The sequence below is a fragment of the Puntigrus tetrazona genome, chromosome 9, assembly GCF_018831695.1.
Source record: "Puntigrus tetrazona isolate hp1 chromosome 9, ASM1883169v1, whole genome shotgun sequence".
NCBI lineage: Eukaryota > Metazoa > Chordata > Actinopteri > Cypriniformes > Cyprinidae > Puntigrus > Puntigrus tetrazona.
The window spans coordinates 17826747-17839635 of NC_056707.1; the positions used below are offsets into that span (position 1 = coordinate 17826747).

Here is a 12889-nt window from a genome sequence, read left to right on the forward strand (position 1 = left end):
GATTGGAGGGGAGGCGGACCCTCTGTCACAAGAAACATAAGTGCTTTGCCATGGAGGAAAAAAAAAAAGGTTTACTGCTTGTGGCCCCAAATTCTGACATTCTGAAGTTAAATTCGTCTTAACTGCTATTTTCATCTATTTTTCTAACCTGAAAATATGTTTTAAGAGAATTTTGCATTCAAATTTCTTGACTTCATTGCAATGTTAATTAATTTGGAATATTTTAAATAAGCAAGAGGTTAATCATTTGTATAAAAGCGTCCAAACTAGCGGCATATAAGGGCTTTTTTTTATGTCCTTTCTTAATTCTGAGCAAATATATCACGCTTTCTAAAATTTTCACCTGTGAGATGAACAGAAAAATCTTAGAGCAGCTTAAAACTAGCTTGCACTCAATAACCACCTTTAAAAACAGACCAATATTACAGACCTCTTATTAGTGAGCTGCACATATGCATATTTGTATGCATTTCTCAAATATTTTGAGTTAAATGAATCATGTTTTGTTCTTGAAAACATTTGTTTGCATGCACCATTACTGAATGAGACCACATTCGGTAGGATATCTTAACTCAAATACGATGTTTACTGAATGCGTTCGATTATTTACAGTTTTTAAACATGCAGCAAACCCTAGCTTAAAAAAAAAACATATTAATCTTGCTAGGGATATGCTAACGAATGTACAAAAAAAATCCAATAGGGACCGCGTTTTTAAAGAATTTGTCATTTATTATTTTGAGCAGCATCCAGGGCATATGAAAGCACCCATAACCAGGACACATTCTTTCTAGCAACATGCACACTGTAAAACAGGACACATTTATTCTAGAAAAAGCGCAAGAAAGGCAGAGAATGAATATAACGGAATGCAACTTTTGCAGAATGCAAATGAATGCAACAGACTTTTCTACCTTGAGATGTCCCTTTAAAAATAACTATTTAAAATAAACGCTGCATTAAAAAAACACAACAACAACAAGTGCTGAACTGACGGTAAAGCCAGCCACAACAAAAACAGTGTGCATGTCTATGATGATTATTACCGTTTTCAGAAAGTGCAACAGATGACCTTTCAGGTGTTTTTCATGAAATTGATATGAAAATATTCAGCAAAAACTGGCCTACAATCAGTTCACACCAACGCCTTTCATTTTCTTCTGAAGAAAAAAAAGACGCTTTTAAGAAAATATTCTCACAAATCTTTTTTAAACAGATTTTGAATGGACTGTCCCTTTGAGGATGTGTTGTGCTTGTGCCACGTGATTCTGCTTTAATGTTTATCATTCGCTGATATGACTTTTGTATACTTTTCTTTAACTTTTTCTAGTAAAGCCATGACATTTTCAGCATCGGCGGAAGACATTGTTGTGAATATCTGTCTTCCTGGCCGCGTCGGGTCATGAGAGCTTGCTGATGTTTGAAAGCAGATATATAAGGATTAGCCCTGGCTATCTGTCAGCCTGCCATCTCATTCCTTTCCTTGGCCTTTTGTCTCCACAAAGCAGGTTGCATCCAATAAAAAGTTAATGATTGCAGCTGCTCAGAGTTATGGCGTATGAATAGCAAGATCAGAGCTTAAGCTAGTGTTCTTTTTTTCTGGACCATCAAGACACAACAGGTCCTAAATGTGCTGTAGGCGGTTTTAGTTCAACCGCATGCTCTTTCTACCAAACCCCAACCTCCAATCAGTCCACCAACCTCATGTCAATAACCTGAATGGCCAGAATTACAGACAGAGAGCATTTCTGATTGGCTAAAAATGCATCTGCCTCTCTCCTGACAATTTTGTTGTTTACAGAGCTGAGGACTGTCACAGAGATTTCTGCGATTTCTCAGGACAGCTATTTCAGTGATATCTGTCAGGTACAGGGACATATTATGAAAAAAACAAAAACTTTTAAAATCTGTGCTTTGCCTTCTAAGATTTGTTGCATGCTATTATTTTCAATGAAGGGTGTTGATTAACTATTGAAAAACAATCCACTATGCTAGTCAGCAATTACATATTTAGCCACAGGTAAACATTTACTTAATTTCTAACAAGATGCAGTGCAATTACTAATCACTTCTCTTGATGTTGAGAAAAGGTCTCGGATGAGATGTTGGAATGTTGCTTGTAATGTTTTCTATATGAAAAATTATAATTATCCTTTTATGTTTTTAAAACGCACCCAAAATCATCATTGACCCTTGTGATTCAGCCTGTGTATCGCATTTTCTGCTACGAAAGTAGCTTTACGTAAGCGTGGCACTTGTGTTGCTGCTAAGACATGTCATGAAACTTTATTATGAATCCATAAATCCTTCATACCTGCTTCAGCATGCCAGCTACGAGTCTCAGCCTCAAATGGCATTCTCACAGACCATCTGCAGTTTGTTCACTTTGTTCCATGAGTGCCTTATTTATATTGCACACGTAACTTGAAAGAGCTTTAGTTGTTTTATTTTGTTTGGTTGTTGTTTTTCATGTAATTTAAACCTAAATAAAATAAAATAAAATATCAATACAATTTTAACAAAATTTATGTTTAAATTTAATTTTAATAAATGAAGAATGAAGACTATAAATCCTTTTTACTTATATAAATATAATTGTATTAGTATTAGTAGTATTTTTACTGATTAATTTTTTTTTTCATTTCATAATAAAATCAAGAGCCTAGAGGGTCAGTAGGTGTTAATTATATACATATTTTGTTAGTAGTAGTAATTATGTTGTTGTTTGTAGTAATAGTAATAACAGTAGTATCTTAATGTATGCGGTTGTAATGTACAAAATTGATTTAATAGGTTGCACAGAGCAGAAAGAGAAAATGTACAGAAATAGAGTTGGTTTGATACGATGAATAATATATAAGCAGATATATGGCTAGATTCTATGAATTAATGCTCATTTAATGATGGTAATCAGACACAAGATGTAAGAAATCAAAGAACAGATTTGCATACATTCCTCTGACAGTAATGAATGTTTAGCAGTCGCATGTCTTGAAATAGCTGGAGGAAAGCTCCTCTTTGTGAGAGCTCATCATTTCAGATCGAAATAGTGCCTTATTCACATGTGTTTTTGTGAAGCTGTTAAATCAGTTGTCTTTGTAGTAATTGTAATTATGCAGCTGAATCCACACCCACAAACGTCTGAAGAGTGCAGTGAACAATAGCCGGTTGGGTCTGTTGCCTTCTCAGGAACTGCCAGATGATTTAATATGTGACAGGCAGACAGAGGGATTCAGAGACGTGCTGATGTGGCCTTTGTTGCTTGCACTGTATGAAAATAATTTTAGGTTGTTGCACTAGTATTCCACTGAGACCTTCTAGAGAGAATGACAGGCGGCACAGCATGCAAGGCAGACAAAAAACAACTCGAAAGTGAATTTTAGGGTCGTCTTAGTAGAAAATTGTCATGTTATGTTCATTTTGTCAGATATTCCACACACAAAATACAATGCTTTTTTTGCTGTTTGTCTTGCAGGATATATTTTGAGAGCTCAGATCAGATAAATTAACTTTAATGTAATCTTTTTTACATAAGCGTTTTGTGGGTCTCTATTTTTAATGCAAATTATAGATATTATGTTTTGTGATGTTTTGGATTTTATGGCTTACAGAGACATTTTTGAAATATGACTATATGCTCAGCTGTAGATCTGTTTTCTTTACAGTTCTGTCTTTTAATTTTTATGAAGACATCTGCCCCTTGGCTTTCAGAGATGTACTAATTACCTAGAAATGTAGATTTTTTTTTTCACTGGTCAACTCAATTTGCACAGTAGAGCCAATGCAGTAAATCATGGACAAATTATGTTTTTAATTTTTACTCAAATCTAATAAAATTCAGTTCTGTTTGAGAATACATTCAGTTCTATAAATAAAAAAAAAAAAAAAAAAAAAAAAAAAATATATATATATATATATATATATATATATATATATATATATATATATATATATATATATATATATATATAATATATTAATTTTTTTTATTTTTTTAGATCAGTGTTGTTTCATGTGGAGGTCAGTGAGGTGTAGAAAAAAATTTGAAGATCAGGAAACTGTCCTGAGATGAACATATCTAAATTTCTTCCTCCTAGCTTCTTAATTATAATTTATTTACTTGCTTACTTACTTGCTTAGTTAAAAAAAAAACTAATCTTAAAACACAACATGCAAAAATATCATTACATTAAATAGGGAAAAAATAGATTTCGGTGGATGGGTCTACATGGGTTTAACTGCTTCTGTTGCTGTTTAGAGAGTATGTTTTGCATTTATTTTCTGTGTTATTGCAAACGGACAATAAAATATCCCTCAGAGTTTTTTTTTTCTTCTCTTGAGAGATGTAGTTCATTGGGATCATGAACCTATCTGCATGTGGTACATTATGCAGTAATAACTGTATTTTTTTATTCTCCAATGCTGTTTTAGTCAAGGCAGATTTGTATTTAGTTAGAAAAAAAGGCATTGGATACCAATCAGAATGTTTCATACAGAATGCCAAACAATCAGGACTCAAGCAGCCTCTTCCATTTTAAGCTTGCTAAATATGGTGTTCAGCAAAGGTTTACTGTGGAAACTATTAATGAAAAACCTAATAGCAGTTTTGCACAACTCTTTTGTGGCAGGTTGATTGAATTTTGAGGACCGAAAGCCAGGAAGAGTTGCTAAAAGCTTCTGCAGGTCTCCAAACAAAACCTTTTTTTTTTCTTTCCTCATAGAATTTTCAGCAGAAAGGTTAGGTATTTCTTCTAATTTCATCTCTTTTTCCCTGTGTGGAGCACCTCTCTGATTCCACCCGCACGGAGTGCTATTGATCCCCGCCTCTGGCTCACAACTGTCAGTACTCGCTGGCACATCCTTGCGCTGATGGCAAGGAAGGGCTTTTAGAGGGAGTGAAATCAAAAAGCAATTTACATGTTTTTCCCTCTCTCTCAAACTCTTTCTCTCCCTCTCTCTCCTCCCACAGAACTCCTGTCAGCTTGTCACGAGCTGCATTGCCGCTACGGATGCATCATGACCAGGAACGGCACATTCTGCTTCTGTGCGGATGGATTCGAGGTGGGAGAGGATGGGCGTAGCTGCAGAGGTGGGTGCTCTCAGGGTCACAGACGGATGATGGGCTTTGGGCTATGATAGGGGAGAGGGGCTGGCTGTCTGAGCCCAGGGTGTCTTTTCGCACCTCTGTCCTGCTTTATTTGACACGTGGCATTGACTCCAGAGAGGTCAAAGTGACTTCTCTGCCTGCTTTGGCCTAAATGAGACCCTCTGAGTATGATATCAGGAGGATGGTTGTTGTAGATGACGGTGAAATATAGCTGATCCATTGCCACATTATGACTAATTGTCTCAGTAGAAGAAATCAGGCTCAAACAGGAAGTTGTAAACGGGGGATGGATTTGTCTCTTTACAGTGATGAATCTGTTCCAGTCAGGGACAACAGCACACAATGAGATTTCTTACCTTCGTCCCTTGCCTTGCATTAATAACATGAATCCTATATATATATCCAATATATCTAATAAATAAATAAATAGAAAATAGCGGAAAAAAAAGGGTTATTTGATGCAGGTATGGGTTTAAAAATTACATGCATATTTATTTACTTACCTAAATACTTATATAAAATGTATATTTTAAATGTTTCAACCCTTATGCTGTTACTGGCTGTTGGAATTGGAATTATATTAAATATGTTTTAATGGATATTTTGGATATTTGGATATTTTGTTTTAATAGTTTTTGTTTTTTAATAGTTTTAAAAAGATGATTTATTTCTTTATTGAAAGTTTAGCTTCTCTTTTCAGTTATTCATGATTTTTTTTTACTTTTTTTGTATCCTAAATGTAGAAGGTTCCTTCGGACATTCAACTAAGACAAATCAGTAAATCACCAGTGGAACATTACACTTCAGTACAGCTTAAACAGGCAAAGCTCTAGAGACTGGTGCAAGGCAGGACTTGCCCGGAGATATGAGGTGGCATAGGGAGAAGCCACCAAGAGGCCACATTAAGTGGATTTTATGTATTTGGGTCATGTTTGAGCACACCTAATTTGTCATAAATGACTCTTCCTCTGTGTACAGATCATGATGAATGCGCCATGTACGGGACATGCAGCCAGACCTGCATGAACACCTATGGGTCATATCGTTGCAGCTGTACAGATGGGTACAGCCTGCAGCCGAACAGACGCTCCTGCATAGCCAAACATGGTAAGAGCATGATAAATTAATGACCGGGATCTGCATAAGCTGGCTGAAATGTTGTCACGTCCTGATATTGTTCTTTCACAAGAGTGCACCGAGTTGAAACAAGGTGGATTATTACTCTGTGTGATATGAATGAAATTAACTTACAGCGGCTGCAGCGCTGCCTTAAGCCTCCTTTGGCGCTGGTAATTTTCTGACCTTGAAAAGCATGTTCTGTATGCTTGAGAAATATGCAATGCTTATTAGATGTTGTGTGTATCTGAAATGTCTTGCATCTGCTCAGTGATTGCCGTGCAAATAAGAGAAATTGGGGCTAGTTGTCACATAAGACTTCATGTGCTTGTAAGATTTTGAGTCCAATATTTTCAACCTATGTACTTCTCATAGTGACAGCATGCCCCCCTACTAAGTCAATGCTTGTTTAAACTTCATTTTAACTTATTTTCTTCTTCAAGTCAATTCTACGTATGTATAGAAACTCCTCTCAGTTGTCAGGTTTGCCTTTTCCAAGTGAGCTTTCAGGGATCACGTATGGATCCAGACTAAACCAGTTCAGCCTCTCGTTCCCGTAAGGACCTAAAAATTGAGGCAGTTTGCTTTGGATATTCTGCTACAGTCCTTATATCAGTGTTGCTGTGCCAAGGGACAGAAATAATGGAGCTATTGGTGGAAGATAAGCCAGACATTGAGGATTAAGTGGAGGCTGAATTTTATGAAGAGCAGGGCCTGAAGGACAGCTATTCTCTGTCTTTATCAGCCCATGCCAATGATTACTTGCCTAATGGCACCTGCCTGTGAGAGTGTCTCCCCACCAGCCACAAATCCAATCAAGTTTATCATTAAATCGGCTGCTTTGTAATAAGGGGTTTTTGTAGGGAAAACACTCACTACAATTCTAAATGGATTCTAATCCCTTTTGTAGATTGGTCATTTGTTTGGGCTCAGGTAATTGAAGTGGTTTTTAATAAAAAAGCGTTACTGAGTCCCAAATGTTTAATAACTAGCTTTTCTGCAGCTGTGAGAATTATTATACAATAAGGATGAAATGTGCTGCATATATTTGAATGACTTGCAGTGTTACCAGTGAGAAACTATATAGATTAGAGCAAAAATAGCGAGCACGTACGCGAGTGGATCAAGAGTGGATTGTCTATAAAGCGTTGCTTTTTTTGCTGCCTGTGAACACTTTTGTTCAGTTTTGCTGGCGTTGGAGTGCCTTCTGTGTTTTAGCAAAACATCTGAAATTACATCTTACTTACAGTGTACAATACCTTTTAAAAAAAAATAATGCTGCTCTAAAATGAAAAAAAAAATTGCTAAAATGTATTTAGGCCATTTAAATGTAGCTGAGTTTGTATTTTCATCAAGGGAGATCTAAAGAAAATTAAGAATTATATCATCCTTCATTAAGATCTAAAAACTGGTTAAAATGTGAATCGTTTATCCGTGATATTACATTTTCAGGAAATACTCTCATACTGGCATTGCAGTGGATCCATTTAAGCATCATATTTGTGTTCAAACATATGATTAATATTTTTTTATAATATAAAAGATTTACATCTATTTTTAATCATAAACGTTGTGAAAGTGTTAGAACTGACTGGGACTATCTGGGAAATAATACAATCAATTTGAAATTTGAAGTTTTTAGGTTCTATAATATACATTATATTGAGTACACCTAATTCACAAATGTCTACAGTGTTTGCTTGGTGTGACTGTTCTCAAAAGATCCGTTGTGCAAAGCATTATGTGACCTAAAAAGATGATTTGTCCTAGTATTTCTATTGGTGTGGTGCACTGCAACCGTTATGCATATGGCATATGTGTTTTAAATTAAATGGAGATTACGCCACTGTACGCTCGGTGGGAAATAGCTAGCAGGCAGCGGTGCACCTTGCTGCTGGATGCAGAATCTGTCCCACGTTTAATCAATGTGACTGCTTTCCTATGAGGAATAAACTGAATATCATTACCCATAAACTTAACTGAACTCAGTGCTCACCCACATTAATATTAATTTAGCAGAAAGAGGTTGTTGCACTGGGATAACTATGGGGTTTCCATTAGATGTAAAAACTCATGCATATAAATTTCAATGCATCATCTTTTCCCGGTCGTCTGACGGGGGCCAGCAGAGGATGACACAGCCATTAGAAAGGTGAATGTTTAATAAGACTCTTAGAAATAAATACACTGAAAAAAAAAATTAAAGGAACAATCTCTGTTAGCTTATTTTACTTTTTTATATTGCCTGTGCTTATATTACCTTTATAGGTGTATATATATATATATATATATATATATATATATATATATATATATATATATATATATATATATATATATATATATATATATATATATAAATAATATATATAATCTATAAATGTGTGTGTGTGTGTGTGTGTGTGTGTGCATACCATATATACTGTATACTATATATACACTCTCTTAGACACAAACACACACACATACACAAATTGTATTATACAATATGAATATAATACCCACTTTCACTTTAGAAATACATTGCAAAACTGAATAAGAAGAGAAATGTCCAGCTGACTGCTGTGTTCTGAAAATGGGTTTCTCTCCTAAGAGACATGCTTCTCAATTACCCGTGCCCTCTGCAGAAGCCTGTATTATCCTATTCTAGTGAAAGCATGGAATGCCCAGGAAATGCCTGGCCTCAAGCTGTCTTGTCACTATTTTCCTATCCATCTATTTCAGAGACCGGTGAAAACCCTGCAGCACTGCTGATTGGAGGCTCGGATAATATTATAATCACAGCCCTAAATGGATCCCGCCTGCAAACCCTCAAACAACTGGACTCAAATGGAACTCATGGCTTGGATTTCAACCATAAAGAGGAATCAGTATGCTGGGTCACATCCTCAGAGTCCTCCGGACAACTCCGGTGTGCCAGGATGAGGAAAGCGAGTGGTTTCACTAAAGAACAGGAAGTAAAAACAGTTCAGAATCTCCACGGTATGATTCCTATTTCATTGAAAATACAATACGTTGAAAGAAAACTGATGCAGTGATTTTGATGGATGATGACTAAATTGGTTGTGTGCAATTCTGAATTGAAGCTACTTTAGAAGGATACAAAATTTAAAATCCAATTTAATATAATGGAATCTAAATGTAAATAATGATTTTTTTATAACATTATTTTAGTTCAAATATTCACAGCGTATGTGATATATCAAGTCAATTTAGATGGTATTTATTTTAAATGAGGTATTAATATAATTTATTAATAAGTGCTTATGACAGTATTAAAACAAAGTTTAGAAAAAAATAAAAATAAAGTCAAAAGTCATATATGTTGTTTGAATTTGATAAACATCTGATCATTCTCAAGTAGTTCTCAAGTAGTTCCGAACACAAAGAAAGATATTTTGAAAAAAGTTTGTGACCAGGCTGTTTTGGGTCACTACTGACTCCCATAGTATTTTTTTCCTACTACATAAGTCAATGGTGACCCAAAATAGCCTGGTTACAACTGTCTTTAAAATATCTTTGTGTTCAGCAGAAAAAAGAAATTCATATAGATTTAATACTTCATATTCATACTTCCTAGCATAGTGCTTAAAAATTGAGTTTAATGTAAAGAACTAATGCAAGATAAAAACAAATCTGACTTATGTTGATGTTAAAGGTAAAGTGTATTTTGTCCTGTATTCGTGGGTCCTTATCTTTTCATGCTGAACAAAACATTTAGTGTAACCCTGGGTTCTGCTTGACTGCGTAGTGCTTATCAATGCAGTCTGTATGGAAGCTAACAGAGCTTATAATTTATTTACCACTACATGAAATGGTTTATGCACATTTGTGTAGTTCATCCTACAGTATGTATCCATTACGTATTCATTAAAAGATCTCAAATGGAAAATGATGTATTACTCTTTTAATAATTAGCCTATTAGTTTTCAGTGTTGAATCAGAGAATAAGAACATGCTCTCATTTCAGGATATTGATCCAAACAATAGCCTCTAAACCAAGAATTTCTTTACGACTTAAAGCAAAGCATTTCAGTTATAGCATATTTCAAGTCTGGTGCAGTGCACTAAGAGCCTCTAATGGAACACAAGTTTATGATCTTGAAAAAGAAAATACATTGTACTAATAGGATTTAGTTGAGGCACTTTTTGTTTTTGTTCAATTCAAGCATTTTCTTTTTAGTTTAAACGCTGTTTGTTTTACTTATCTTTTATCATGGTCGTTTAATTATGTAATTTTTATATGCCATCTAAAATCCAGTTAAAATGAATGTATATTTTTATATAATACATCATATATAGTGACACTAACAACACTGAAGGATGAACTATTCATTTAAAAAAGAAAATTGGCAATCGCAATATGTAGATTAGGAATTTGTTTTCTTGAATAAAGTCTTTCATGAATATGATTAATTGATTACCACTTAATGGCAAGAATTTTCATTGACTGTGCATGGACATATGCCACTTAATGATGTGTTTCATCTAACATCATGTTTTGTGTAAATTGACCATGTTTTTCTTTTTTCAGATGTTGATCAATTAGCCTTTGACTGGCTCACGGGAAACTTTTACTTCGTGGATCAAGCAAGCGACAGGATATTCGTTTGCAACCAATACGGAGACACCTGCGTTACGGTGATAGACCTCGACCTGTTGAACCCTAAAGCAATCGCTCTGGATCCTCTAATGGGGTGAGTTGAAAATGCATGAACCGAGATTGCATCTTTGACAAGGCTTTTGATGATCTAAATCCTCTGACATATATTGCGATATTTTAGTCAAATATTTCTCTGAATGTATCTGTTCCCAGAGCTCAATATTTACTCTTCTTTTCAACACTGTCTGGTTGTATGATTGTGCTACGACTCCCACAGTCAGGAGTGTCATTAGTATTCCATGATTTATCCAGCATCCCACAGTCTCGAACGCCCTTGCAGAAATCTGCTTTACATGAGTTTTGTTTTGCTTTGACACCACAAAGCCGCAGTTGAAACAAGGGGGTGGCGGATCCCTCACGTCAGCATGGTGATTGTGGAAATGTTTCGGGAGAAATGAGTAAAAGAACACAAAGAGTCCTCAAAGGAGAGAAGGGCAGCATGATTATTCTAGTTATTAGCTGCTAAAAGGAGCACCGTGGTAATATTCCCGGCGAGCTTAGAATAGGAATTCAGGGGAGAGTTTGTCCCATTTATTCATGAGAGTGCAAGGACAGGCAGAGCACTCTGTTCCGGGTTTTTTAATGAGACGCCTTGTGCCCAGCGAACCTAAATTGTAGCACCGGTGTTCAGCAGACTAAAGACTGCAACGAGAGCCCAGGCCATCAATTTCGCTTTCGTTCTTCGTTGTGTGGCTGTCATCCTTTTGTTTTCGTGCTGTGACTCTGACAAAAAACCAAATCCTGACTGCCCTGAATGAAGGCATGTTTAAAGGAAATGACAGCCGTTTATCTCTTTGGGTCTAAATGCTGTATCCTTTTTCCTGTGATCATCAACAACATCGCAGATCTTTGAAAAACTTTCAAGAGATTTTGAATGGAACGCACAGAGGGAATGCGTTTGGCATTTTAGTTAAAAAGTATGTTTTATTGCCGACTGTATAAGGCAGGGGTGGTCCATTCGTACATATGAATACTAGAAATTGGAACACTCAACTCGGCAGCTGTCTTTTTGCTTTAAGGTAAAAAGAGACAAAAGCCTTTTTTGCAAAGGCGTCTCAATGCTTTATATGGTGTCTGTTGGAATAAAAAAACAAAAAAACACCAGTTTGGTAACTCTAATCCAAATTTTAAACCAGTTTTCATATTTGTAACAAACACTCCACTGCGAGTTGTGATGAACCTTGGCCTAAACAGACTTGAACAAACTTGACTTGAATCAGAAACACAAACTCTCCAAAATAGTTCAATACTCAACAAAGAGCAAAAACAATATGAGGGATATTTATATTAAACAATGCAGGTCAGGTGACAAGAACCAACCAATGAGAGACAAGGCACATGACTGAAACAACCAATGAGAACATGACAACCAATTTGTGTATTCGGTAGCACAGCATATCTTCAAATTTGTTTATCAATTTGATTCATAAACATATAAAAATATGTATGTATTGTATGTACTAATGTATCATGCATTATGAGCAAAGAAAAAAATATATCATATAATTATATTTGAAAAGCAGAAGTTGTACAAAATGCACAAATACAGTGAAAGTAAATGCTTCAGTCTTTTAGCCAAATAAAATGGTTGGGTAGATACAGAATTGCTTTGTTTTTCTAGCTTTCAACTGTGCAAAACTCTCGGTGCAGTACATATGCTGTAGGATATGGCTTTAGAAGCATATGCTTCTGGTTTTGAGCTTTTCTCTTGGGCTCCCATATGTTTACGAAAGATCCCCTTATTCACCTCACAGAGCCGACCTTAAGCAGAAAATCCGGTTTAGGAAAAATCTTGAAGTTGGCCCTTTTTACCCTTATCAAACAAGCTCAACACTGTTCCTCCTCCATTCACTGTGAATGTTTTTGTGTCCTTTTATGGACCATGATGAGCATGTAATTGTACCAACTTAAACACTTTTTTTTTTTTTTTTTTTACACGCCGTCGGTGCGTTTACATGAACATAACCCACGGGAATGGCTCTTTCACGTTTGCACATGGCCTT

General features: G+C 35.6%; 1 protein-coding gene across 6 annotated transcripts in view; it reads left to right on the forward strand.

Annotated features, from left to right (window-relative positions):
- The window catches only part of lrp1bb (low density lipoprotein receptor-related protein 1Bb), a 228239-nt gene that overhangs the window by 90741 nt on the left and 124609 nt on the right, over positions 1 to 12889 (forward strand). For all 6 annotated transcript variants that reach the window (XR_006251816.1, XM_043249358.1, XM_043249353.1 and 3 more), the window contains 4 exons: positions 4970 to 5089; positions 6086 to 6214; positions 8948 to 9205; positions 10758 to 10920. Coding sequence is in view for 5 of the 6 variants with exons in the window: in XM_043249353.1 (XP_043105288.1) it covers positions 4970 to 5089; positions 6086 to 6214; positions 8948 to 9205; positions 10758 to 10920 (670 nt within the window). In the remaining variant the exon portion in view is untranslated. The remainder of the gene's footprint in view (positions 1 to 4969; positions 5090 to 6085; positions 6215 to 8947; positions 9206 to 10757; positions 10921 to 12889) is intronic.